The sequence below is a fragment of the Anas platyrhynchos genome, chromosome 10 (assembly GCF_047663525.1).
Source record: "Anas platyrhynchos isolate ZD024472 breed Pekin duck chromosome 10, IASCAAS_PekinDuck_T2T, whole genome shotgun sequence".
Lineage (NCBI taxonomy): Eukaryota > Metazoa > Chordata > Aves > Anseriformes > Anatidae > Anas > Anas platyrhynchos.
This window is the reverse complement of record NC_092596.1, coordinates 9,015,979-9,043,285: the sequence shown is the minus strand read 5'-3', so window position 1 is coordinate 9,043,285 and position 27,307 is coordinate 9,015,979. Positions and strand designations below refer to the sequence as shown.

General features: G+C 43.0%; 1 protein-coding gene across 10 annotated transcripts in view; it reads left to right on the top strand.

Moving 5' to 3' along the window:
* LOC101800121 (H(+)/Cl(-) exchange transporter 5) overlaps window positions 1-27,307 on the top strand; it is a 44,380-nt gene that overhangs the window by 2,914 nt on the left and 14,159 nt on the right. For 3 of the 10 annotated variants that reach the window (XM_027465279.3, XM_027465280.3, XM_013100630.5), the window contains exons 2-4: window positions 483-559; window positions 15,671-15,820; window positions 26,081-26,232. In XM_027465279.3, coding sequence (XP_027321080.1) covers window positions 556-559; window positions 15,671-15,820; window positions 26,081-26,232 — 306 coding nt within the window. In that variant the 5' untranslated portion in view covers window positions 483-555. Of the gene's footprint in view, window positions 1-223; window positions 248-482; window positions 560-776; window positions 876-12,360; window positions 12,983-15,670; window positions 15,821-21,112; window positions 21,332-26,080; window positions 26,233-27,307 lie in introns of those variants that run through there. The other 7 variants (XM_013100632.5, XM_072043088.1, XM_005020634.6 and 4 more) reach the window with 7 other exon arrangements.

Sequence of the window (27,307 nt, the reverse complement as noted above, 5' to 3'; positions counted from 1 at the left end):
ATTCCTATAAACATTTTAGAAACTGCTACTGGAAATGAAAATTGTCTCTTTCATTGTCACGTTGTGTTCCAGGTTCAAACATAAGGAGTTTTCAAAATATAGTTAAGAGCTAAAAGCTGATTTTTAAGTCTGTTGATTTACCTGTCCCACTGTGTTACCTCTCTTTCCAGTACGGGCTTGATGCTTGTGTCAGCTAACATTAAACTGGTCTTCTCTAGTCCCTACTGTGCTGGTGCTAGAAATGGAGGTAAGAAGCAGGAACTCTTGGCAAAGCTGACAGGAGGAAACTAAGAGAAACACGAAATGGGCAAATTCGTCAATTCCCTTTGTGAGCTCAGTGATGTTCTTAATGAGATTTGACACAACTTCAATAGGGGCCTTCCCTTTTACTACTGCATGGCTCTGAATCATAGAACTGACATTTACTGCTGGGTGTCCCACCTGTGTCTACTCGCCTGAGCAAGTTACTTTTTCTTTTCCAGCTTACAGCTCCGAGAAGCATCAGAGTGAAGGAAGGAGTAACTGAGCCCGTGGAGAAGATACTGAAGCTGTTTGATGGGTAAATCCTCTCCTAATCCTCTCCTAATTTCGGTTCACCTCTCCTGGGGATGTATGCTGGTGCTCAGAATCAAAAGCTTGCAGTGATTGTTGGACTAACCAGCTTGCTGTGATGTGGACTTCCCAGCAGATATTTACAGAGGATGGTGGTCTGTAGTCCAAGAACAGAGTGCTGCTTAGCACTAGAGAAGAACGCTCTCTTTTCATTTTTTTCTGATTCTGCTGGAAGAGCAAATGATCACAGGTGGCTTCCCTCTTGATTTGTTTGGGTGCTTGAAGAAAAATCCTGTCTGAGGAGGCGTCCAGCAATAGACAGGGTGAGAAATCTGTCAGCCAGAATTTGGCAGTCTTTTAATACGATACGTGTAACCGGCTTCTGGATGTTGTTAGCTTTGGTTTGTTGAAGTTTTAAAGCCTTCATTAATCTTGAAACTTGTTCCTCAAATTTCTTTGTAAGCGGAATGAAATAAAGTATTTAATTTTTCATACTCGTGCAAAGCAGGTGTTTGTAAAATATTAATAATCAGCAGAATTTCCTAATTTTTAAGATGCTTCTTGTTCAGTTCTGCTATTAGCCAAACTGGTCTCCTGACCTAGCAGACAGAGTAGGGATGTGGGACTGGACTGCGAATGCTGGTATGTGGCTGGAATATTTCAACAGAACATTTTTTTTTCCAATTTCTTCACAGAAGAACTTGAAAACTACAGGATTTTCATTGTTGTTGTTTAAATACCATTTGAACAACAGTGATATGAAATAGATAATGATTTTTAATTGTGATGCAGCGGGCTAATCAATTTCTTGGCTGCCAGAACTGCCTGCTGAACCGCCACTTTCTAAAATAGTCTCCTGTCCTCTGCATGGTGATAGGTGATGTTTTTTTGGCATAAGACCTTAAAATAGGTTGCACTAAAATATATTTGAGCTTTGGATTTGTCTTTTTTTTAGTTGGTATTTGTTGTTTGTTTTGGTGGTTTTTTGCTTGTTTGTTTTATTTTGGTGTGTGGACGATTTTGTGGAAAACTGTTCTCTGTTAACTCCAAAAGCTGAAATGGATTGGAAGGAACATCTGACACCAAACGTGTTTGTTTTTGTTTTTTTTTATTTATATACTTGCATTGCGCCTTCTCTGCTCTTCATATACCATACACACTTAAAAACATAATAGCAAATTTCCTTCAGTCATTCTGTGGATTTTGTGAGTCATGAACTGAAGCTAGCAGGGAGCTCTGCCTGTGCCAGGCGTTGTGTGGGGCAACAGGAGGGTGCTCAGGGCCGTGCCCCTGAGCATGCAGCAGCTCTGCAGTGGGGCAGTGGCAGGTGGCTTTGTTCTTCTGGAGGGCCACCTGCTCTTAGGGAGCTTGGAAACACCTTTCACATCCCTCAGGCTTGTACTACTACAGTATGGGTTGGCACAGGGATTTTAAGTGCAGGTGATATATTTATTTACCTCAGAATGGTTTTGTAAATGACTATTTTCAGGAATGTGTCTGGGCTTTGGTGGTGGCATTCTCCCCTCTGAGCTAGGTGCTTTCTTCAGCTCTGTGGGTACTTAAGGCTGATCTGTTTCTTCTGCACTTTTGCCCTATATCCACCCTGTGCCCCTCAGCCCCAACACCTGCATTGTCCTGTATTATCTCTTTCCTTCTGATGTGTTCCCTCATTTTCTTGCTCCGTCGTTGTTGCTGGAGTCATATGGAAGGCAACACCTGTATCGAGTGGTATATAGTCACTGGTGAAAGGTGGCAAACCTGCCCCCTCAAATTCATCATCTTTACAATTTTTATATAGGGATACAGCTGATCCATGCACTATGACGAACACCCAGTGTTCCTAGGCCTTCACTTTCATGGCCTTTGTGGGCAGCTTCACTTAGGTGTCCTGGAAAAATTGAAGTGGATGAAGTCTAATGGTGTGGGGAGCCTCTTTGGTAAGGAGCTGCCTCTTAGGCTGTGCTTGCAGGCTGCATTCCAAACTGAGTGCTAACGAGGAAAGAACTGAGGCTGGCCGATGTTGCCATCAGGCTGGCCCTGAACTAATCCAGCTGGTTTGTCCATGACTTTGAATCCAGGGCTCAGTCCCTGACTGCAAAATTTGTCATCAGGTGCGTGAGTTTGAATATTTACATGTATATATATTTTCCATCATGTTTTTAATTATTCATGCTGATATAACAACTTACTCTTTTGATTATGCAGCATAGCTCCATTTGTACTTATTTCTGAAGCACTGCAAACCCTGGTTTTGGAAGATCACTTTCTGAATGAGTCCCTTGAGAATGGAAGTACATGGAGACCACCCGTCTCCTAAATGTAGTTTGAACAGCGTTCAAAGGCAAAACAGATGAGTGAGCTTCCACAGGGCCCTTGGGGAGCCTGCTGCATGGTACAGAGTAGACACAACAGTTAAGGTAACTGTGATGACGGGAAGCTGTAAAGCAGATGATTTAGATGTTATATGCCCATTCCTGTTTAAGCTGCCAAAGTTTGTTTAGTACTTACAGTGTCAGGGGAGTGCTTGGACGCTGTGAAGTGGTGTGAAAAGACCTTAACTGTTATTTGAGGGCTTGTTGTGGTGACACTGGTAGTGTTATCTCATAGTTGTTGTTCTTCTGTATAGCTGAGTCTTGCAAGATGCCTGTCCCCGCATGCTTAACCATGTGAAACCATCAAGGATTTCCTCAACAGCAAAGAGGCTGTCTGCAGAGAAGGTGGCTTTTGCAGCACCCTGTTGTTATCTAAAGACCTAGCTGTAGAGTAGGGCAAAATGTCCTGTAGTTCTCCAGCGCAGAGCTGTCTTCCATGCAAGTTGCCTGTGTCTCTGTATGGCTCTTTTTCAACCAAATTCAGGCAATTTAGCAGAAAACTCTCAAGAAATTAAGAAATCAAGATCTACTAGTACTAAGATCTACAGAGGATACATAAAGTTGCCTTTTTTAATAACATGTGCTACAATAGCACTTCAAAAAAAGATTTTCCTGGACATTTTGTAGGAAACAACATGGAAGATATTCAGCAAATATAACAGGAAGATCAGAAACCCATGTGTTGACTGGGTAAGGAAAGTATTCCATCACCAGCCTGGTTCTAGAAAACATTACACTGCTAAATACATGGGCTTCGTGAGAAACTTGCTGGAAATTAAGTAGGGGGTTAGGCTGCCTGCTTCTGTGTGCTTAGCTGCTTTACTCTTTAGAGAAATATAACTTTTCTCCAAGGGGCTGTGGCAGTCTCTTTATATTTTGAGGGAGCTGGAGCTCTGGGTAGCTACAAGATGTTTGTATGCTGAAATGTTTTATCTCCTTACACTACCTGGCAGCTGCCTTCTGTTGCTGGAGAGTGGAAAGGGAGCTGTTGAATGTGCATCCTTGTTTTGCAGGGGACCAAAATGCCTGCAGAAATCTGGTGAGTCCTGACAGCTCCTTCAATATTTGAGTCAGTGAGTTAGCCTTTGGCTACCCTGTTTGTGTACCAGCTTGTTCTGGTTCAGTGAAATGGGTTTCAAAACTGTAGAATTACAATTTGCTACACGTCTAGTGACTACAAAAGAAAGAAGTGTGTATAGTTTGGATCAAATAGTCAGTCTGAGGAAGTGTCTACAAGCAGAATGAGATCCATTGCTTTGAGAAAAATGTATAAAATCAGTGGCATGGTGTACACTGAGAAGCTCAGGTGTATTTCATGGAGAGGGAGATGCTTGGAAGTTAACTTGTGTATACAACACTCAGGGCTTGGCTACTGAATAGTATTCAGTATGTGCCAGGTGCAATTTTCACTGTAATTTGGTAACATTTCTTTGAATCATTAACCACAACCTCCCTAGGGAAATTCAGCAGTAGTTCTCTTCAGTCTTCTGGTTCTCCCCCTATGACCTCCTTAAAATTGCAAAGGGAAGTTAAGTATTGTTTTCTCAATGAGAATTTTGGGCAAATTGGGTGTGTTATGTTTTCTTTGTGCCTCTGAAAACTCCCTTTTAAGTCTGTTGTAGTTTATATTTCAGTAATTCGAGCTTTTTCCTGTATCAAGCAAAAAGAAATGCAGTCTCCCCAGAATACATCTTACTTGACACCACTTTGTGCAGTTTGAATTTAAGGGTGTGCTGTGAAACGTCTCGTAAAAGAAAATGTAAAAGATAAGGTAAAGAAAAATAGATTAGATAAAGTAAAAAGATAGCACTGCTGGAAGAAATACACCACTCAGCACTTAACAAAAGTATGGAGTGACTCTTTTTCAGCCGAATCTTTATGCAAGCTTGAAACCAAAGAGGACTATAAAAAGTAATTGGAAATTTTTGTTCAAATCTTACCATTGTAACCACGATGGTCCTTATAAAAATTTTTTTAAAGGTGGTGTTTAAGCAGAGATGATATTTTATCAGTGGTTATTTGGCTTTTTTGTCTGAAGAAGTTTTGAGCATCAGCTGTTTTTATCAGATCTGGAAGACTTCAGCTCCTTAACGTCAAATTCTTGTTCTTTTTGAATTCTAGTAAAATAACTAAATGCAACAGATACAGAAATAATGGGGTGATTACACTGTTGTAAGTCACACACTCAAAAGAAAAGATCCTCTGTAGTCGTGTTGGTTGCACAACCAGGGATTATGGTTCCAGTAGCGTGACTATGAGGAGGTTTGTGTTTAACCTGAAAAGTGAATTCACAAAGCATTAGGTGTGTGGCTTCAGTAACTTATTTTAGTCAGGAAGTAAACATTTATCTGCGTCTTTAATAAACTAACTGTTTTTTCTTGTTTATCTTACTCGTGTCAACAGGAGAGGACCAGTATTTAAAAATGCTGCTGCCTGGAAATAGTTGTTAAGGAAAGGGAAAGAAGCCTACCTTGTGAATGAAAACAGGCCTGTAGGGTTGTTCTGCTTCCTCGAGCTCTCCTAGTAAAGAATTTGGCTGCGAGGACAGCTTTGGTTGTGATCCAGTTCAACTAGAGATTTTGGCAGGAGGTGACTTCAGAGCCATTATCCAAGATTTTGATGTTTTCAGGATGAAAAGCACATCTGATCTTAATGCTGCAGCAGTCTCTGCGATGAAAAACGTGTGCTTCGTCTGGCTGTGTCATTTTAGGATCATGCTCTTCTGATTTGCATTGGGAAGGCTAGATAAATTCAGGGAAATCTGATTTTATGTTCTTGAAGGTTTGCTAACTTGAGGATGGCTTCCAGATACTTTTTAATCATCACATAGCTACGCAGTTATGTTTTAAAAGCAAGACTGTAGCTTGGTTGCTGCTGCTACACAGACATGGGATGGTTTAACCTTCTAACATCCTGATTTCCAAAGCGGGCAGTAGTGGCAGAGAAGCTGTCAATTCCGTACTGAAACATGGGAACTGCTGTAAGTAACTGAATTTGATTTAGAAAATACAGAAATCTTTACAAAAAAAAAAAAAGTGTGTATCCTCAACAGTCTGCTGCATAGCACAGTTACAAACTGCCTGTAAATTTAGGGTGACCCATTTACTGAAATGCATGGTGTTCCATAAACATATGAGGAAGACTTTTGGGTCACATCTTATTCAACTGAAGGACAGAAAGATGATGTGTGAGGACCTGCAACTCGTTTTCTTGGAAACTAGGTGCTTTTTCCTCCAGTTGCTCCCTTAAAGAACTTCTTTTCACAAATACACGTACAGGTGATGTGCTAATGTTTGGCGTGTACCTTCCTGGGGATGTCTAAAGGAAGACCGATGAATTTATCCTCTCGTTGCTTTGCTTTACACCACCTCCTTTAGTTAGAGAAAGCGAGGGCATGCTTACTGCTAGGTGGATGTAAAATGTCCACTGATAATGCCCAACACTGCAACGTGTACACTCACAAACTTTAATGTGAGTTAAATGTGTTGAGTAAAGGTACCTGGTACTTGAAGAGGGACTTTTCAGGCCTGCTTGTAACTTTACATGAGAGAAACATTTCTTTTTAAATACAAAAATCTGCTTTCAAAGCCTCAAAATGCCCTTTCTCTCGACCTTCTCATATTGGCCAGATTTGGCCTCCTGAATTTCATGTAGAGTTGATCTGTCGGTTATCTAATCTCCTTCAGCATCTCCCACAATTCAGCAGAAGCATGTTTGTTTTTTTTTTTTTCTTGTTCGTGGTGACCCAGGCTTTACCTTTGCCATTAGTAGTCCCTTGTACTTCCATAAGTGTATAGAGGAAAGGATGGGTGGTGTTCTCTCTGTTGGAAAATGGAAAACTTTATCTTGATTTTGAAGGCTGAAACTTCATCTTGTAATCGTCTGTGATGTGTTACAGGTAAAACAGCACACAGAAATCAGAAGGCAAGGTTTTGAGCCACGTCTTGACAAAACCCTACCCTGCTCTGCTGCAGGAAGGGCAGCATGCTCATGGTGTGTGCACGCAATTGCGAACTATTTTGCTCATGCAAGGGGCCATGGTTATGTTGAAAATAAGAAAGGTGCAGGATAGCCGTGCCAGTGGAGAAGTATGTGGTGATTCTCATCTTTTTACTGTGTTAACCTTGAAGCACGTGTGTAAGACTGTGCTGTTGTGTTCCTACAGATTTGTTTAGCTTGTGGCTTTGAAATGAAAATGGAAACTATAAAAAGCTTGGAAGGAAAAAAAAAACAAACAAACAAAACAACAACCCACTGAAAACAAGGCAGACTGATTTGCATCTTGGTGTTTGTTGTGTCTCTATGCAATGAAGCATCCTGCAAAAATAGGAATTCCTGCAGAAAAGCACTGAAAGGTCTGTGATCACAGTAAATCTGCTGGTCAGACTGCTTTGGTTTGGAGCCACGTGCTCACGATGACCTGTGATGTTTTTGACCAGCCAGCTGAGGAAAATGAAATTGTGCTGAAGGTGCCATTCCTGGAGAATGACACCTGAAAATTTATTGCCTTTGGAGTTGTTGGGCACTTGTGCCTTCCTGTAATGAGCATAGGGAAGAGAAGCAAGAAGAGGAGAAAAAGCAAAGCTGTTAGAGAAAGCCGGGAGACAAAACAGGAAGCTCGCCTGGGCCCAGGAGCTGTGTCAGGCCCGTAGTTAGTGTCACAAGACAGCAGCCAATTAAGCAGTCTTCTGGAAATGCGAATGGTAATTGTGTAGGGCCTGGGCTGGCTTTGCTGTGGGTTTTATCTCCTGAATCACTTCCTGGCAGAGGAGCTGGGTGGATTGCAATGTAGAGCATGAGGGTTGGAAGCAGAAGTGCCTGGTCGGGGAGGAGATGTAAGCAGCTTTGGAAACAGAAGTGGGTATTGTGAAATTGGAGGTGCTGGCTGTATCTCGAATAGGCGGGTTATTTGAGCTGCCACAGGCGTTTGCTGTGGATGAATCAGGAAGAAATCCCACCCTCTGAGAACACAGCACAGCAGCTCGGAGGGAAATCAGGGTCTGTCGACCTGTGTTCGCCTTCTCACAGCCTTCCTCAGGTATTCAAGGCCCATCTAGACACCTGCCTGGGCAGCCTGCTCTAGGGAACTGCTTTTGCAGGGGGTTGGACCCCATGATCTCTCGAGGTCCCTTCAAACTCCTGCAATTCTGTGGTTCTGTGATCAACAGAAATGTTTAAATGGAAATGTACTCTTTTATCAATGGAGGATTGAAAGCTGTGTTTGCTCTATCAATAATTAATAGGAAGAACCATTCCTCAGCTTTTAGGAAGCGGTGCAAGGTGATGTCACCTACTGAAAAGAAGCTCTCTGTTGGAAACGTAATCCACTTTCAGCCTGCGAGCGCTTGTGGAACTGCTTCTGAATTCACATCGGGTGGGAAAGCCCTAAAGGCAAGAAAAGCTCCCTAACCTACACAGAGCCTATGTGGCCTTGCCAATGGCTGTTTAGAAACCTGTTTCCTGCAGAATTTGTAGGAAATGTGAATATTGTTTACAGATCAGTGGCCAGTGTTGGTTAGTTCTTTTACTTCCCGTGGTGTCTTCACTTTTTGTTCATAAAAAACTTGCTGAGAACTCCTCTTTGAACAAGAGCTTATCCTGTTGCTGTCTTACAGCATCTTAAGAAATTTTTTATATGAATTTGCCACCAGTCAGAACAGGACCTGGTAACCAGAGATGATTTAGCTGCCTGATGCTTAGTGATCTCAATGCAATTTTGAACAGACTTACTGACTGTTAAATGTGACTTGGCAGTGTTATAGCACAATTCCTTAAAGCTATACCTAGCGTGATTAATATTTCAAAGAGCTTGAGAGTGTACAGGAAGAGGGAGGGACAACGAGGTTTCCTGGATAGGCCAATTGATGCAGCTGATAACTGGGAGGAAGTAGTAAAGAAAATATATTACTAGTAATGAGTTATGATTTACTGTTGGTACATGTGGCAGCTGAGCTGAACTTGAATGAAACAGTGCTTTGTTTTGTTTTTCCAGATAATTTTTGGAGGACTGACCCTAGTCTTGCTTTGGGTTGGAAGTAGAGTGTCTCTGCTTCCATCTGTGTGCCTGGAAGCTCCCTGCATCGCATGGTCCCAGCTGTCACTTGCTTTGATTCATACCTGAGGTTAGCAGCTGTGCTGGTGTAGAAGCTCCCAGTGCCTTTATGTTTGTTTTTTTTTTTTTAAACACTAAAATAAACAAACAAAACAAAACTCCCAGTGCTTTTTTTAGGATGGGGAATATGAACACAGCAGTCTGCTTCTAGGAGTGACTTTATCATCCAGGAAGATGTTCCTAGTGAAACACTGCAGAGCGAGTTACCTCCAGTACTCGTCTGGATGCACAACAAAATAGTTCAGAACCAGCTTCTTCCAGTCCTATGTGTTTTCCCTGTTTCAACTGATGGAGACAGTGATGCAGATAATATGATTTAGCTACAACTACAGAGCTGTTCTGTGAGGTTTGTGCTGCCTTGTCTCTTTCATGTCCTTTTCCCCATCAGTACTGAAAGGTGTAATGGCAGGCTTTGTACACTTGTACGTGCTTTCCTCTTACTAAGTGCTTGGTGAATAAAAGCAGTAAGCACATTCTTACCTGGTTTATTTATTTCTTAAATGTGCTCAAGCCCAGGGATTAGGAATGAGCAGCATGCACAATGTTTGTGCTTGTGAAGGTTGTCAAAACTTTTATTGGAAATACCAACTTTATAAAGTTTTATGATGCCTTTGCTGAGATATATGCCTTTTGGGTACTGATGGGACAAAGTATTTGTAAATTAGTCTAACAGTTGGGTTGTGGAACAAATCTGCACTTCCTTGATTGTGATCTGACTAACGAGGTCTTTATCTTCACATGACATACCACTGTGTTCTCCTCTGAACCACTGGAAATAAATAGAGGTTTCTTCAGACCTAGGACACGAACAGTTGAAATCTGTTAAAACTTCTGGTATTATATGTGTTATGTGTTTTTGTGGTTATTATGTGAAAAACACCAGGAGAGGTCTTCAGCTGCTTGTTTTCCTCTTCCATGAAAACTAATGCACACACAAACTATCCAACCCTGATCTTGAAGAAACTCAGGAAGCTTTCCTGCAAACTCACCCTGTCAGTACGTTCTGCTTCCATTCATTCTTCTGACTTGCTCCAGGTAGCTCTGCCAAAAGCTGTGCAAAATTCTGGTACAGCAGGAGGAATTTGATTCAATTTCTTATTTCTCGAAAATCCCTTTTATGCAAAGCATGTGCTGCGATAATTGATTTTTTTTAATCAATTTCAGATAGTTGCAGGGGATTTTTAATCTAGTAAATGAAGTACGGAGACATCTTGATTTTGGAGATATGCTCTCCTGACAATTATATGTGATTGTTAACAGTCACAGAAACGAGCCTTACTCTGAAGGAAAGTCTAGTTGCTCATGAGCTGGATGAAATCAGCTGTGACTGTGATGTTTGCCTCCAACTGAGTTTTCCACCGTACCAGGCTGCGTGACATAAGTGAAATGATGAATTATTCAAGATGAGGTGAGAGTAATGCAGGCTTAAAGACATCGGGTTTAGGTCTCTGTGTGCCTGTCTTAAATAAGCATACCCGGATGGCAATTAACCTGTTAACGTGCTGTGTGTATCAGCCCAACTCACGCAGGTGTCCAGGAAACCTGAAACATTGCAGGGTTTGTGTCTTGTGTTCTGTGTAGCGTTACCTGGTAAAACACGGTGATGTTATCTCGCTAGAACGATGTCAGATCATAGCATAGAATATCCTGTTGTGATTTACCACTCGTCTCCTCGGGGCTTGTAGGATTATGTTTAAAAATAAACAAAGGAACCCCATACAAGCGCTAACCCTCCAAGTGTTTGCATTTAGGTTGTGTTGGGACCCTTCTGTGTAATGATTGATGCACTGCTTGGGAAATTGAGGCGTTGCTAATAACGTGGTTCATGTATGGAAAGAACATCTCATTTTTACCTGAAGTTCTTTGTATGTCACATCCTTCACCTGGAGGGAGCCAAAACACAGCTTAAAAAATTCTGCTGGTTTTCAGCTCCCCCGGTGGTCCCCTCATGTGTCTTTTGTGTCTTCATGACACTTCCAGAGGCTGCCCTGGTATCTGAACTGAAATCTTGGTTTTGGGTGGGGGCAAGCTTACGTCGCAAGGAACGCTCCTGCTAGGGAAAAATTCAAAAGGGGGAGAGCTCCTATTGCATTTGGCATGTTTACTGTCCACTGTGGTGGTAGCATCCCTCCCGTGGGTGCTGAGAGCTTTGCGAGGGGTAGGATGCTGCAGAACAGCCCTGCTGCAGCAAAGGGTGCTCTGCTTTTTGTCCCAGTGCATGCAACAGAGTTCCCTTCCCTGGCCTGGGGCTATTTGCTTTGGCACTGTGGCAGGGCATAAAGCTGCTTAGTTCAAATCTTTCTCTAAATCTCTGTGGCTGTTGCAGCAGGTGTTTGCAGTAATCTCTGTTGTTCTGCAATTACTGCCTGGCATTGCCTTCCCTTAGGCGGCTGGACCCGGGGTAACCACAGGAGAAGCACGTGTGGAGGTCTTCTCAAGTCACTACCTCCAACTTTGTATGCGTGGTCTTGTGGTGTTTAGCAGTGAAAGAAGAAATCACAATTCTCTGCTAAGATCAAAAGTTTCCTTTTGATCTTTTATTAAAATCGAAAAGAAAAAAAAAAATCCCCTTTCCTCTCTCTTTTTGCAAAGCACCCCGAGTGTGCTCTGCAGCTCCATCCCACGTGGAGGTGAACCTGAGGGTGAGCTGAGAGGGCTGCTTGGGGACCTCTTAAACCTCGGGGCTCATCAGACCCAGGCCTCCAAGCGTTTTTTCTAGCGAGCAGCTCTTGCTGATCACTTCCCTCTTGTAATTCACTTACAGCCCACGTGTAGGGACCTGGGACTATGAGGTTTATGTGTCATGGACTGTGATATGAGGAAGTCTGAAACAGCTTGCTTAGTCTGCCAGTGCACTGAAGTTTCTCTCGTGGATTGAGCTCCTCTGCCATGAAATGCTTTCCTCTTTTTTTTTTTTTTTAATTTTCTTACAGCACTGTGAGTGCCTGGAGTGATGATGTTGTAGTAAAGCTCTGCTGGCACCAAGCCAGGTATTGACACAGCAAGTATTGACATAATTACATGATTTCCTTTTTTTTTTTCTCCAGTTACAATTGCTTTCTCATGTGTTTTTCATTTGCGTATGGCTGAATCTTGGCGTGGTGCAAAGGAACGTGCCTGGCTGTGTGCAGAGATCCCGTGGGGACAGCGTGGGGCTCAGGAAGAAATGTGAAGGTGGGAGTGGGGAGGAAAAAGTGCCCTGAACTTCAAAGCTCATCTTTGGTTCTCTAATCTCTGAAAAAGAGCAGTCTTGTGATGTGGGCTTTGGTTTTTCAAATCAAAGTAGCCGCTAGGTGGTAAACTTGCTCCTTCCTCACAGGAAGAGTGACTCACGAAGGCAGCTGATCAGAGTGACTCTGTGCTCTTTTTCAAGATTTATTCGTCTCACAGAACGTCCTTGTGCTGGTGGTGGAGCTGAAACCAAGCCTTGGATCAGACAGGGAAGAGAAAGTGTTTTGGAAACGTTCAGCGTGCTCTGACTTCTGAAAGTTTCAGGTTTGCATGCTGCAAGAGCTCCTGCAAGCCCACAGCGTGGCTTAGCAGCAGCCAGGGGACGGGGAAATCCTGCTGGTGCCAAGGCAGCGCCAGGACCAGCACTGCAGCGAGCAGGGGAGCAGATGTACCGCGTGTGAGAGGTGATGTTGAAGCACGGACTAAGAGGAGCCTGCAGGATCTGGTGTTGATTTGTGTGTTGCAAGCGATGGAGCTGACACCAGACTAGGGGTGGTTCTGTCCTGCCAGGATGGCAGTGGGTGCTCTCGCTTCCTGGTTGCAGTTGCTGTCACCAGAGTCACTGCCAGGCATTGCAGAGCCAACTTCTTCAGGCTTATTGCTTTGCTTCCCTTTGCCTGATTGAGATGGAAAGAAGGTGAAGAGATTAATGGAAGCATCTCCAGCAGAATGGCTTCTTACGCCCTCAAGCCCTGGGAGCACCCGGAGCCTTTTGGTACGTATGCCTGCCGTGGGAGAGTCCTGGAGAGTGCATGAACCGTGCCAGCAGTTATCCTGTGATCTGGTAGGAAACAAGCAGCAGTTGCCCACTTAAGTATTGTGGTAAATTAACCAGAAGATAAGCGTGAGAACAGTCGTGTCTTTGTGTGCGTGGTTTAGCCTGGAAAAGCTTAGAGGGAGTATTTTTTATTTTTTTTTGGCGGGGTTGGGGGGGGGAAGGTGATTTAAACTTGTATCTCTGAGGGCTGTTTTAGGACTTGTGAAAGAAACACGTAATTGAATTATCTTCTGTGTCCTTTTTTTTCTGCATGCTAGATGTTATCTGGGTTCTGTTAGGACTGAAAAGTGTTTTGCTTTTTGCTTTTGTTTTCTAAATGGTGAGAACAAATGTGGAGATAAAGAGGCAGGAACGGGAGCTGACATAACTCCAATTCCTTCTTTTTAGCACAGGCACTTGTGCTTCTTGTCAGACAAGGGATTCAGCTTCTAGCAGGCTATAAATTTATGCTTTTAGTGCAGATAGAATACATGAATATGGACCTCTTTTAAACCTACTCGCACATATTGCACAGTAGTACTTGAAAATATCTATTGTGACACACAGGCACAGACTTTATTGGCTCTCCTCTGGGGTGCATCATGCCTTGTCTGCTGGGAACTGGAGCCCTGCGCTTCCTAGGAGCAGGTTGTCTGAGGGACAGAAATGCTCCTGAAATTCAGTTATATTGTTAGCTGGCAAATAGCTGTGAATCCTTTAAAAAAACAAAACTCAAGTCTTCGGTTTTCTGCTGATCGAGGTATGTCTTTGTGCTTGCAGAATGCTAAAGGCATTGTTTCTGGCAGGGCAGAGTGCAGCAGCTCACGTGCCTTCCTGCACGCCCATCAGCAAGGGTTCAGCTGATGAGTTTGCAGCAGCAAGCGCTCAGCACTTTCTTTACTCTGTGTTGTGCATCAGTTTAACGAGTAAACAGGGCTTAAAAGTTAAGCAACGTTGTGTTCCACAGGGTAAGGCTCAGTAAAGAGCTCAGCGTGTGGCTTAGTACAATGCCAAGATATTTTTGGGTGGTGTGGTGCCTTTTTTTGTAAAAGGAAGTGCTTTCTGCAGACTGTGTAATTCATACTGTTTGCAAGTGCTGTCTTTTTCCCTTCCTGAAATAAGGCTGAGCTGCATGTTTGGTTCCTCTCTAATTCTCTTGAAAAATATGTCTGTTTGCGAGAGAAAAGCGAATGTGTGGCCTATCACCTTGTTAAGGTGAAAAAATCTCCATTTTTCAGGCTGCAAAGTCTGTTTTTGAGGCTAAGACCTAATTTTTTTATTTTCCCAAATTATGTTAGAATTAAGCATTCAGAGTTCGTGCTCTTAGTTTCCCTACCATCCTGGGGAAGAGGACGGGAGCCAGGTCTTGTGTCATGGTCTGGTCCAGGCAGCTCCTTGAGATGGGCAGGGCAGGCAGCAGGTTGGGGACACTTCCTCAGGATTATTTATGAAGTTTAATTGCACACTTCCACGAGTGACCTGCATTTTGAAGCTTCATGTTCGGGTGGTGAAAAGTCAATATTAACTTGGGTTGTTTTGATCATTTGTGTATATCAGGACAGGTAGGTCAGGGAGTGCAACACATCTGAAGAACATCACCCAGCTGTGTTTGTGGGGTTCCTTCCTCCCTTACAAGTATACTTGTTGGAGTTTCACATGCATCTCACATGCAGAAATTATTTAGAAAATACGCCAGTGGATGTTACGTGCCTTGTCTAACATGGCGTTGACCAGAGTTGTTCTTTACCTGCTATTAGAGTGGATTTTTTTACTGCTCTGTCTGGTATTGATTAGCAAATATAAATTGATCTGCAGTCTTTGTGGGTCATACAAAGACAAGTATTTGGAGAAAAAGGAAGTACTTTCAGCATCTTTTTAGACCAATATCTGTACAGAGAAACAAATATTTCTAGAGAAAAACATCTGAGGCATTCAGGCTGCTCTTGTGTTTGAGTTCCTAGTTGCAGAAGCTTGTGATAACTCATGCATTGTTACTGGATGTTGGACTTCGCATGTATAGCGTTTAATTTTCCAAATGATCACACTGACATCTGATTTACAGGAATGAAAACTGGTGGTGAGTGGCATGTGACAACACGTACGGGCTACGGTCAGCTGAAATATTGTCTGTTCCTAGTTTTTCAGGGGGATTGCTCTTTGCTTATAGTTTGTCAGTCTCATTGCCTTGATTAAACCTGTCCCGTGTCTGGCAGCTGGCTCGCTGTGATTCAAAATCAATTTTAAGCACATTTCATACACTGCCATTTTCAGTTTAACTGAGCATCACAGGAAGGGGTTTACAGTCCTGCTGTCTGTAAGGTCAGGAGCTCACATCCTGCAAAAACCTAATACTGTGCTCCTGGGCTGCAGTGTTTAGGAGCTATTTGCTGTCCTGGCTTTGCAGGGCACAGAGCTCAGCAGCAGGAGGAGAGGCTGCTGTTGGCCTTTTCCTGGAGAGTTAGCCCACCTGCACGAGCTGTCTGGGATGCACTTATGGTCCCAGGACAGGGACTCCTGCAGCGTGTTTTGGTACTGTGCATTAGTGCCTCCTGTCCTTGGGGACAGAATGCCAACTAGACATCCATCCAGTTGGTTTAGAAAATGAGTCTTCACGTTTGTGCTCTAAAAGCTGTCCCTTTTTTTCAGGTTTGGAAGTTCTGGCCATGGATCAAAAAGGTTATCGACGAGGAAGTTTCCAGAGCAGCACTAGTGATGAAGATATGCTAGAAATAGCAGGAGCATCTCTGGACTTCCCCATGGCAGATGATGACCCACCACTCGACAGAGAGATGGGAGGTAATATTCGTGCATCTCTCTGCTTCTTCTTTTTTCATAATGTCTTCTGGTAGGATTTAATGTAAATATTTGCTCTGTGGATCTCACTTTCCTAGTGTGAAAGACTAGCATTGTGGCACCAATACAGGTATTTTGCAGTATTCTGCACTTCATTATATCCATGAATAGATTTCTGCAGAATGCTCGTGTGTCATGCTCAGTATCTGATACTGCTTTTTTAAAGGTGGTTGATGGGAGGTGTGCGTCCAGTACAAGTAGAAAATATCCGTAAAATAAATGGCAATTGCAAGAAGCAAGGGATTGACTTCAGCGTGGTGGTGGGGATGCGCTGCTTCTTTAGCTCTAGTGTCTGAGCTGCCTACTACTGGCTGTGTGCTGCCAGTGGCAAGGAGGAAAATTGTTCTCTTTAGCCATCTGTGTGGTCATCTTACTATAAAATGTAGCACATCCTGTCTCATCACTTTGCTTTTAAGGTTCCTAAATAGAAAAGTTTCTAACTTCCAAAAATAGCTGCTGTAGGGAGGAGCTGACCATGCTATGAGGGGAGTATCTTTGTCGTCAGTGTGAAAGGTGCAGATGACAGTGCTGAGTGATTCCTGGGGGCTGTGACATGAACAGAGACTGCCCCCTCCCCTTCCTGTCTTCCTTACTGACAATTTTAAAGGTTGTCCTTGGCCTTGCTGCAGTGGAGAGAATCTCAAAAGTTTAAGGGAGTAAAAAGATTTGATGTTGAGCAGCGTGAAACACTTGGCTTCCCCTGACACCTCCTGTCTGTCAAGAAAGGATCTGTTACTACTTCTATCTGAGCCTGAATTAGTGAAATTAATGGGGGAGAGGTGAATGTACATTTTTTTGCTGACATTTGGCACTAAATAAGCAAGGTATATCTGATTTTTGTCTTCCATGAATTATCATAAATTAGTCTAAAAGTGAAAATATTTTATTTTAGACAGCCAACTGCCAGTCTCTGTGACTTCCCATAAGCCTTTTGTAATCTCCTTCTCCCATCCTTGTTTGCCTTAGGGCAAAAACTAAAAATAAATCTTTCTATTTTGATTCTTGACTGTGTGATCTCGAGGTAGTACAAAAGAAGAGACTTCCTCAAATGCTTGTCACCTGCCAGTAGCTGCTGGGGATGCTGTGAGTACTGTGTGGTTTTCTTCTTGTCTGGGCCCCTTTCATCGCCTTCCAGGCTCAAGCCTCCCAGGCTCAAGCATGAGAAGAATTATTGTTTCTGTATCAATTGCATCAGCTCTGAGTGATAAGTGAAACTTTGTGGTTATGAAGTTCTGTAAGTCTACAAAGGGAATATGTGAAAGATGTGCATCTTGAACATGTTATTTTGTGGGTTATGCTGACTCCATTTAATGTGAAAGACAACGGCTAGAACTGATGAATGAAAGACTACTGACGGGTTTGCTCTGTCACAGATAGCAGGCACTATACTCCTCCAACCTGACCTCGTGATGTCCAGGACTTTTAGAAATGAACGTATCACTGAATGGCCGAGGTTGGAAGGGACCTCTGAAGATCATCTAGCCCAGCCCCTATGCCAAGCAGGATCACCTAGAGCACATTGTACAGGATGGCATCCAGGCAGGTTTTGAATATCTCAGGAGAAGGGGACTCCACAACATCTCTTGGCAACCTGTGTGTCTGGGAGTTCACTTCAAAATTCCTCACAGTTAACATGAAATAATAACTTGTGACTGAAGTTCTTGTGAACATACATTAATTACGCCTATGTGCAGAATTAGATACATAAAAATAATTGCTTTATGCACGTTGTTAATGCATCTCCTCTGTCAAGATGCTTTTTCCGTAGCTGTTTGGATATGAGCTATCTGAAGTTAAATGTTTGTGTTTAATATTTAGAGAGAATGCGCTAAATTATTTCCCTGACTTCTTGTAAGGAAATTAATTACTCTATGGAGTTTCAAAGCAGTGGTAGATAACGTAGCTTTCAGTGGTAGATAACTTGTTTGTTTTGCTGTTTGCCTGAAACTCCTCTGCTCTGAAACTTCATCCCTTCTTTATCCCCTCAAAATGTTTTGCCACTTGCCTGAAACAGTACTGTTGTTTCCCTCCTTGTTTAAGCAGGATTTTTCCATCTCTGCTCAGTGCATTTGAAAGTTTGTGACACCTACTGTGAAAAAAACTTGGTGGCAGGAATCACTTCCAGGGAAGTGGACGTCAGTTCAGCACAACTGTCCTTGGAGTGGTTAAGCATGCCCCACTAAGATGTAAATTGGAATAAAGGTGGTGGGGACAGCACTTGAGGAGGCCACAGACGGCTACTCTGCAGTGTAACAACTGTTTGTCTGTTTCGTACGATTTTAGCAAATTTAATCACGGAGAGAAACAGTTTCAGCAAAAAGGGGCTCTTTCTGTTAACAGGAAGTATAAATCTTTGCTGGTTTTGACATTGAAGGAAAAGAGGAAATTTAAAATGGGAAGTAGTTGCCTCCCTGAATGCTGGTTTCAGTTCTCTATGGATTTTCCCTACTGAATTCAGAAAATGTTTGCTGACAGATACTTGGGTGTCAAGTGCCCAGCCTGTCCTTCAAAGGTGTAGCAGTGACACGTGCTTTATCTGAGCTGGAGACGTGATAATTGAAGTTCTCTTGTGGTGGTCTTCTGCAAACTTGTGGTTGGGACCTGTATTTCTGATGTGCTGTGAGACATTGAAGAACGGAGGTTTTTTAGTGATGCCATTTGAAACCAGAATCCAGCCCTCTTTCACCTTCTTCTCCAAGACCAGCAGTGTCTCAAACTCTCCTGCGAATTAGCTGTGGCATCTTAAGTATGAAAATGATTGCAGCTGGAGCTTTTAGATCCTGTGAAATGACTTGAAGAAGAATCACATGCTCTTTGATAAATTTGTATATCTGGATTGCATTTCACAGCCAGTGCTCTTTCATGCTTTCCTCAAGAGCCCTGACTAATGAGAGGCAGGGTTTTCTCGCTGTGTTAGGTCTCAGATGGAAATGGGCAGCCTTGCACGTGGCCTGTAACATGTGATGCTTGTATTGGAAAAATATCTTTTTCACAGGATCTATACAGAGTGTGAGACTTTTATGAACTGGAATTTGCATGTATGCACCTACTTTCTAAAGTCTTGAGTTCTATGAGAGCTTGATGTAGTTGTAGATATTGAGTTCTTCAGGCTTGGTTCAGTTGAAATGATTTGCAAGACTGCAGGTACTTTTAATGCCTTGTACTGTGCTGTCTGCCTTAATGAAAAGTCACCATGAGTAGCACAATATATTACTCTTATCTTTTTTTTTGTTTGAACTTCAGCATTTTGTCAATAAATAATAACAGATAAGTCTCCTTGCTTTTACACAATGTGCTTGAGAATCAAGCTTTGACGATTCCACCATTTCCTTTCTCCTGTTTGGAAAACCAGCACATTTAGCCATTAGCAGGCTGTATCTTCATCCAGTTGGTCTTCTGTGAGAGAACTTACCCAGTGATTCCCAGAAAGCTTTATTTGTGTAAGACCCTCTAAAGAAGATTCTGTAAAAAGCTTCAGGGATACCCAAATACATTGTCAGTTATGTCTGTTTCTTGGAAGAAATGCAAGATTTACACGGTCTGATTCCTGTAACAAAAGCTCTGTTGGAACAGATGCCTTAGCAAATACCGAGTCTCCTAGTTTAGCTCTTGCTTCTGTTGTTATGAAGGTAAGTTGTACTTGATATTCCTTTTCCAAACTATTAAATTTGTATCTACAGATAGTTTTCTTTGAACAATAGTTCTGGTTGGGTGTGTAAGTTAGTCAGTGATGCCGACTTATTTTGCACTTTTCTTTCGTGGCTCTTCCTCAACTCATCACAGTGGTGAGGCAGGTACTGGGCATGGGAGGAACAAGGTACAGTGCTTGGGTATCACAGTAGCCTCTGGATGTACTTTAAATTGTAGGGGACAAAAGCAGGACTGTCTTCCCCATTTCTTTAGAAGAAAGACTTAAAACATTTAAAGGCTGGAAAGGTCTCTTTTGTTGTACGATTTAAGAAGTTTTTTCTTTTGAGCTCTAAGGGAAGAATAGAGCATACTCCTAACACTACTCTAATTCTCAAAAGTGTTGCAGGATAAGCTAATAAGCAGGATAATAAGTTAATACACGGGGCTGTGAGAAGAGGACCAGCTGAAGACAGGCATTCAGTCCTGGCTGCCAGATCTGCTATTGGAACCATAACATTGAATACATCTGGTGGAAGTGGTATTGTCAGCTCTCTGCAGCTGCATTTGCTGAATTCAGACCCGCAAGTCCACATGTTACTGCTGTTGCTTCATCTGGCAGTGCTTTTGGCATATTCTTCAGCTGCATTTGTCCTTGAATTCCATATTGCCAGAGCAGTAGGAGGCCCTGCTGAGCCTCCACCCGGCACAACGATAAGACCAAAGTTAACATTTGTTAATGTGTAGTGTGTCAGACTTGTGAGACAAGGTTTAAATGACAAGTTATCACTAGTAATTGAAGCCAGGAAAACTTAATCACGAGCCCCTTTGAGTTCTTATGTATATTGAATGGCAAGATAAATAGTGCTGATGAGGCCCTGGAGGGGCTGCAGACAGCACAATGACATAATGCTTGAAGGTAAAAAATAAATGAATTGTCTGCCTGCTAGAAGGCAGTAAGCAAAGAGCATTGCCACTAGCCTTTTAATGAGCAAAATGTTGACAAAGTGGGAGAAGAAAGACTTTGCAGTGCATCCGTGACTGATCCCCCCACTCAGGAAACTCCACTACTAGATCTGTTTTCCTGCGATGTAGTTTGGCTTGGTCCCAGGCACGTGTGCCAGGAGCATCATAGCCCTTGCTGTCTCCTCTGACACGTTTAAGTGTCAGTGCTTGTGGTAGAGGTCATCCCTGCACAGACAGACTGTGGATGAGGTTGTTAGTTGGCGTTTTTTGTCAGTCTTTGGGACTGGATCATTGGGGTGAAGGGTATCTGGAAATTCTCAGCGTGCAGCTCTAACCCAGCCGACTTCAGAGAGCAAAGAGCGTTAGCAACAAGTTATTCTGCATCTCAAAACCCCTGCGCAGCCAGCTTCAGCCATCTGCACACTGAGCCTGTGCAGCACAGCAAGCAGGTGGGTGTTCGTGCTGGGGAACGTGTGCTGCCAGTCAGCGTGTCCCAAATGCCCTCAGAGGAGCAGCTTCAGGATGAGACCTCTTTCCGTAAATCAGGAGCCGCGATCCGTGGATGTAAGTCTGCTCTTTGCCCTTTCTTCCTTGCCTTGCAAGTGGGAGCCTCTCCCTTGTGCTGATCCTGCCCCTTGCAGGCGGTGGAAGGGCTGGCTCATGTGACGGTGGCTGCTGACGACATGCTCGGGGAGCAGGGAGAGCCTAGCGCTGCCCGCGTTCCTCTTCACCTGAGTCCGAGGGAAAAGGATGAAGCGAGAGCTGCCGTAGAGGAAACGACACCCCTTTTCCCTTGACTCGCCTCGCCGTGCGATGGGCTGGTGAAGGTCCTTCTGCAGGAAAAGGAGCGTCTCCGTGAGGGTAAGGGGGCTGTTTCCAGGGAGGAAGGGGAGCACATCTGCCTGGAGACGCACACTGCAGAGGCTGTGAGGCAGCAAACTGCTGCTCGCCGCTCTCAAGCTGCTCTGGTTTCTCCTCAGATGAAAGGTTTGATTGCAAAGGGTGAGCAGCCAGGGTGGTCTGTCGGATTTCTGCTGTGTGATGACTGTGTACGGCAGTTCTTCCTTTTTGTCTGAAAAAAAAATATAATCCTTTTTCCGTATTTGTTATGGGGAAAAAAGCATAGGGACACCTCTCTTGCAGGTGCTGTGCTGGCAGGCCAATTAATTAAGTGCTGCAGGTTTCCTGTGTTGCAAATGACAGATGCCTGTAACTTTAAAGAGCACTGTTCCTGGCTTAAAAAAAAAAAGGCAATCTCTAAAATGGAGCATTAACCCATTTAGGGAAGAAGAGGTGATCCAGAAATAAAAATAAAATCTGTTTAAATATGAGCTGTGTTTCTCTGACAGGACTGTATTGAACTTGCTGTCTCTTGTTTTAAATACTGATTTGGAGGTACATATGTTAGGAATTGGAGAGACCTACAGGATCATCTTGATTGTGTTTTGACAAGGCATTACTGAGCAGATTTTCCTGATTTATTCCTACATGAATTTCCTAGCATTCCTTATTTGCAACAAGCTGAGGCAGGAAATACGATCTCGATAAATATTTATGGCTGTCAGCCATTTTATAGTTTAGTATTAATCAGGGAAAAAAAAAATATAAGGACGTTTTCTCATTCTCCTTTGTGAAATAGATTGCTTCTCCACTTGCACAGCCACAAAGTAGTCGTGTATTGCTTGGGGACTGATTCGGTAATGTGAAATCCGGTCACTTTAGGCATGGACTGAATGGGAGCAGTGTCTGGAGAGCAGGTTCGGTCTCCAAAATGCACCTGGCTGTTCCTGAGCACGCAAGTCAAGGTGAACTGTCCTTTCTGTGCTCGACCTCCTTGCAGAGACTCACGGTGCGGTTGCTGGCTGCCGCATTGATGGAATGTGCAGGCTGATACCTGCGTGACTTTTGGCCCTGTTTAACAGGGCAGACCTGAGGATTCGGTTACAGCAGCCCCTTTTGCTTGCTGAGCAGTGCTTTGTACTGACTCTGTGCCCTTTAGGTCTGGTCCATGTTGCTCCGTGGTAGCTCTGAGTTGGGAGGAGGTTCCCACGGCAGCTAAAAGTCATGGGCCTGGGCAGTTATTTCAGAAGATCGAGCAAGGAATGACACCAATCTCATCTTTCAGCAGAAAATGCTTCTCAGTGTTGTGTCAGCTTGGTTTGACACCACTTCTGATACGTTTCCTTTGGCCTTAATTTTTAGCTTGAAGAAAGACTGTGGTAAGTGTCCCCAAATAAACTGAGCACACAGTGGAAAATGTACTGTCCCCAGTATGGATGTCTGAAACGCTGTTGTACTTCCAGAAGTTTGGGTCATTCCTTTAGAAAAGATAACAGACTGATCTGCTTGGTTTTGAGAGGTGTGTCCAGGAGCTGGTAGTTCATATCATTTTACATTTCTCAAGGCGGAATTAACGTAGTCTTAGGATAACTGGGCGTGGTATTAAAAAAAAAAAAGACAAAAAAAACTCATCACCCACACTTAGCAAAGCCTCAAAGACCTCCCAATAGTGTCTTCTTGTTGTTTCTGTCTGAAGCTGCTCTAAAAGTGATGTTGCAACGGTGGTTCCTTTTGTTTCATCTCTGTCCCCTAAATAATGTCCGTATGGATGCTGACTTTCCTTAATGCTGTTAAAAGCAGACAGTAACCTTTGCTGGACTTACTGAATCTGTTGCCTCTACTGTTAGTCACAAGATTGTTTTTCCGTGCCACTGGTATGGGTGGTTGAGGAGTTTTTGGTCTGTCAGGTCTGTAGAATAGTACTTGGGATTTCCACTGGGCATACTTGAATGGGGAGGTCTTTGAAAGCATTGATACCAGTTTGTGTATTTTCTGTTGAGTGCAAAAATGTTGTTGAAAGCAGAGTACTTCCAGGCTCTCAACAAATGCATACTGTTTTCTTTACAGTGCAGGTTGGGTGGGTTGGATTCATGGTCTGTGAACTCCACTAGTTGGGGAGGTCTCTGAAGCAACTCACTTAACCTTTTTGTTTTTTATCCTAAATGAAGAAAGGATTTTTTATTTTTCTTCCCAAAGCAGGTTATTTTGTGGTACTTTTCAAGTGCACTATGAGACTGATCTTGTTTTCTTTGTTATTATTTTTTTTCTTAATGCCTTCTTTGCCTCAGTCATTAGCAGCAAGACCAGTTGTTCTTTGGGTACTCAGCCCCCTGAGCTGGTAGATAGGGATGGGGAGCAGAATAAAGCCCTTGTAATCCACAAGGAAATGGTTAGTGAACTACTACACCACTTAGACATGCACAAGGCTATGGGGCCAGATGGGATCCGTGTGATGGGTATTGGGGGAGCTGGCAGAAGCGCTCACCAAGCCACTTTCCATCACTTATCAGCAGTCCTGGCTATCTGGGGATGTCCTTGTCAACTGGTGGCTAGCAAATGTGACACCCATCTACAAGAAAGGCCTGAAGGAGGACCCGGGGAGCTACAGGCCTGTCAGTCTGACCTCAGTGCCAGCGAAGGTTGTGGAGCAGGTCATCCTGAGTGCTGTCATGCAGCGCTTGCAGGACAACCAGGCAATCAGGCCCAGTCAGCATGGGTTTATGAAAGGCAGGTCCTGCTTGATGACCCTGATGAAGGTACCGTGCTCAGTGGATCAGGCAAAAGCTGTGGATGCTGTCTACCTAGACTTCACTAAGGCATTGGAACAGGCTGCCCAGGGAAGTACTTGAGTCACCATCCCTGGAGGTCTTCAAGAAACGTGTGGCTGTAGAGCTTAGTAGCAAGGGTTAGTGGTGGACCTCTCAGTACTAGGTTAGAGGTTGGACTGGATGATCTTGGAGGTTTTTTCCAACCTCAGTGATTCTATGATTCTATAAATGAAATACTAAACATTATCTTTTCTTTTTTATGTGGGAGTTTTAATACTTTTCCATTTACTGCCTTTCAATTTTGACCCAGTTTTTATCTTTTTTTTTCCCTCTGAATAACTGTAAACACTTCATGTCTTACAGAACTGCATCTAGATTTATTCTCCTGCCCAAGTCTAATAAATCAACCTTTCTACCAAGAGTGTCTTCATCTGTACACCCTTTGTTTTAGGAAAGGGGTTTTTTCACTTGAGCTTGGTTTGGATCGTAAATGTCAGTGAGTGAAGGCTGCAGTTCAGAAGAGCAAAAGCTCTGCAAAGAACAATGTTGTCAGCTATCAGTTTGAAGAAGCCCTTCCTGGTTTGTACTTTTGAAATAGTCATTTTTCTTTAGTGTGATTTTTTTTTTTTTTTTTTTTTTTTAATGAAGAAGCAAATAGCACCGTAGCAGACTAAGGTAAAGCTTAGGAGCTCTTTGGCTGTTAGGGCCATGGAGAGAGCCTTTGGGAATGAAGGTAGCATGAAAAAAGCTTCTTGAGGGAGTTTCAAAATTAGTATTCAGTATGTAAAGTAGCATCATTTTTATCTTAAGAGGGCACTTTTGTATACTGGAAAATACTGTAGGGCACCTTTCATCTCCACTGAAATTTAACACAGTTTCTTGCAGTAACCCAGTGAATTTTTGCCCTTTCAGCATTTGGTGGCTTAGCAAGAAAAATACGTGGAGTAAAATTAATGAAGAATTCTGTTGTTATTGACTTGGAGCAGAGGCCTCAGCGCTTGCACAAGCAAAAGAATGAAGCTTGGGCTGAATTGCACGGAAGAACTTGTTCCATGTCACTCTGTCAAGAGAACTCCTTGATTTCCCTGGCTAAAGTTTAAAAGACTTTTGTTTTTGTTTCCCCACCTACCCCTCTGTGTTTCAACACCGTCAAACTGCTTGAATGGGGCTTTAAGAAACAGGTTTTTAAAGGAGCAAGGACTAAGCGTTACGTTAGTGGGATTTCCAAAGTTTCTTTTCAGATCAAAGGTGCCAATATTTTATTTTAGGAGCAAAGAAAAGCAGGAATAGTGTTGAGAATGTTTTCCAGGTGGAAAAGATTTAAATACATTTTCCAGGGGAGTTAAAAAACACTAAGGTCCAAGGTTTCTGCCTTAGAAGCCATAGGGACAGCTCTGTTCCGCTGCTTCTCTGCCTGGCAGCCTTTTCCTTCAGGTGAGCAGTGAGGAGGGCAGGGTGCTGGGCAGGATTTTCTCTCCCCTTACTCACTGAACCCTGTGCTTTTGGGCAATTTGCTTCTCCCTGCTGCCATTCACAGTCTTAGTTTGGTTCCTGCTTTATTCTTCCAGTGGATCTCACTGAACTCCCTTCAGCTCTGGTGGATGTCTTAAATATTTATTCAATTTCCCTTCTTCGTTTCCCCACTGTTTCCATCAAGGGTCAGAGTACAGCCACAATATGCCCTGGACACCTGGATTTAGGGAACGGTTCAATCTAGGTACTAGTTTACTTTGGTGGTTCCTGAACAAGTGTTTCCAGAAAAGAGCCCATCTCCTTATGGACTGTAGAAGCTGGGGACGTGCATATGGGTGCTGAGCAGTTAATCCCTGGGACGCTTGCCTGGTGCATGTAGCTGAAGGAATAGCTTGTAAGCTGTTTACTTACCCTGAAATCTGTATTGTTCCACTGAAGTCAGCACTTTAGTGATGTTTTTGAATTTTTTTTCTAAAAAAAGGGGGAAAACTAAGAAATTCTCAATTTTCCCCCCTCACTCCCCCATCAGGATTTTCCTCATATAATGGAGGAGAGATGAACGGCACAAGCAAAATGATGGATTTCCTGGAGGAACCTCTTCCTGGTGTGGGGACCTATGAAGATTTTAACACTATAGATTGGGTGCGAGAGAAGTCCAGGGACCGGGACAGGCACAGAGAGGTAACATTTCTTACTACTCCTTGCTAGCACTGAAGGCGGAACTATTAACTTGCTTAGAGCTAATCTGAGTTCTAATTACCTTACTAGGGAGCCAGTTACATGATACATATCAAGGGATTGCTGTAAGGGGGAAACTGAAAGCCTCTACCTTTTGAGGAAAAGGAACACTAAATTGAATGTGTTGCAGTTTACCCATTGCTACTTTTCTGTCCAAATCTTTATTTTAAAAGCTTTAATGATACGTTTTTCTGATATATGGTTTAGATGCTTTGATCACTCATTGCCTTATGCAATGTTAAACTCGCTCAATTCTGAAGCAAATCAAAGCTTACAATCCCAGCCATGGAAGATGCACGCATTGTTTGGAAGAATTATATTACCATTCCATGGATTATATGTAAGAATATAAGCACCCATTATACACATTGCTTATTGATAAAGAAATGGGATAGTCTTCCTACTGAACTTTGTGCTGCATGGTTGAGAAAACTGGAATAAATGCTGCTTCTGGAATTAAAGGAATCTGCTTCGAACACAAGGGTTGTTTTAAATAAAGTACTGATGTCCCCAGCATGCTCTTGATTCATGAGAAACCCTTGTTGGTAGAACTTTTGGAGGGTGAGTTTTTGGACTGAACTAAACTTTGCTGCTTACTCGCCAAACTGTTCTTTGATACTTTATTTTTGAGCCTTACAAAACAACTCGTCTTAAACAATCGTAGTGCACAAGCTGAGCTCCATCCTTGCTGGTCAGTGTGTGGGAATTACAGTACAATGCCCAAATCCGAGCAAGTACAGACCCAACTAAGAGGCCCCAAGCCCAATACCTACTGTTCCCCCAAAAAAGCAAACTTTCTATTTGTGCATTATGAGTACAGACTCCAAATCTTCTCAGATGCATACACACACACAGACGTGTCAAACATGATGTCTGTGAGTTTGGAAAAGGACAATCTATTCCCTATCTACAGAAAACCTTTTTTTTTTTTTTTTATCAGAAGAAGTTGAAATCAGGTGAAGACAAATTACTGCTGGTCAAAGAGATGTATGTTTGGTCAAATTAAAACAAATACCAA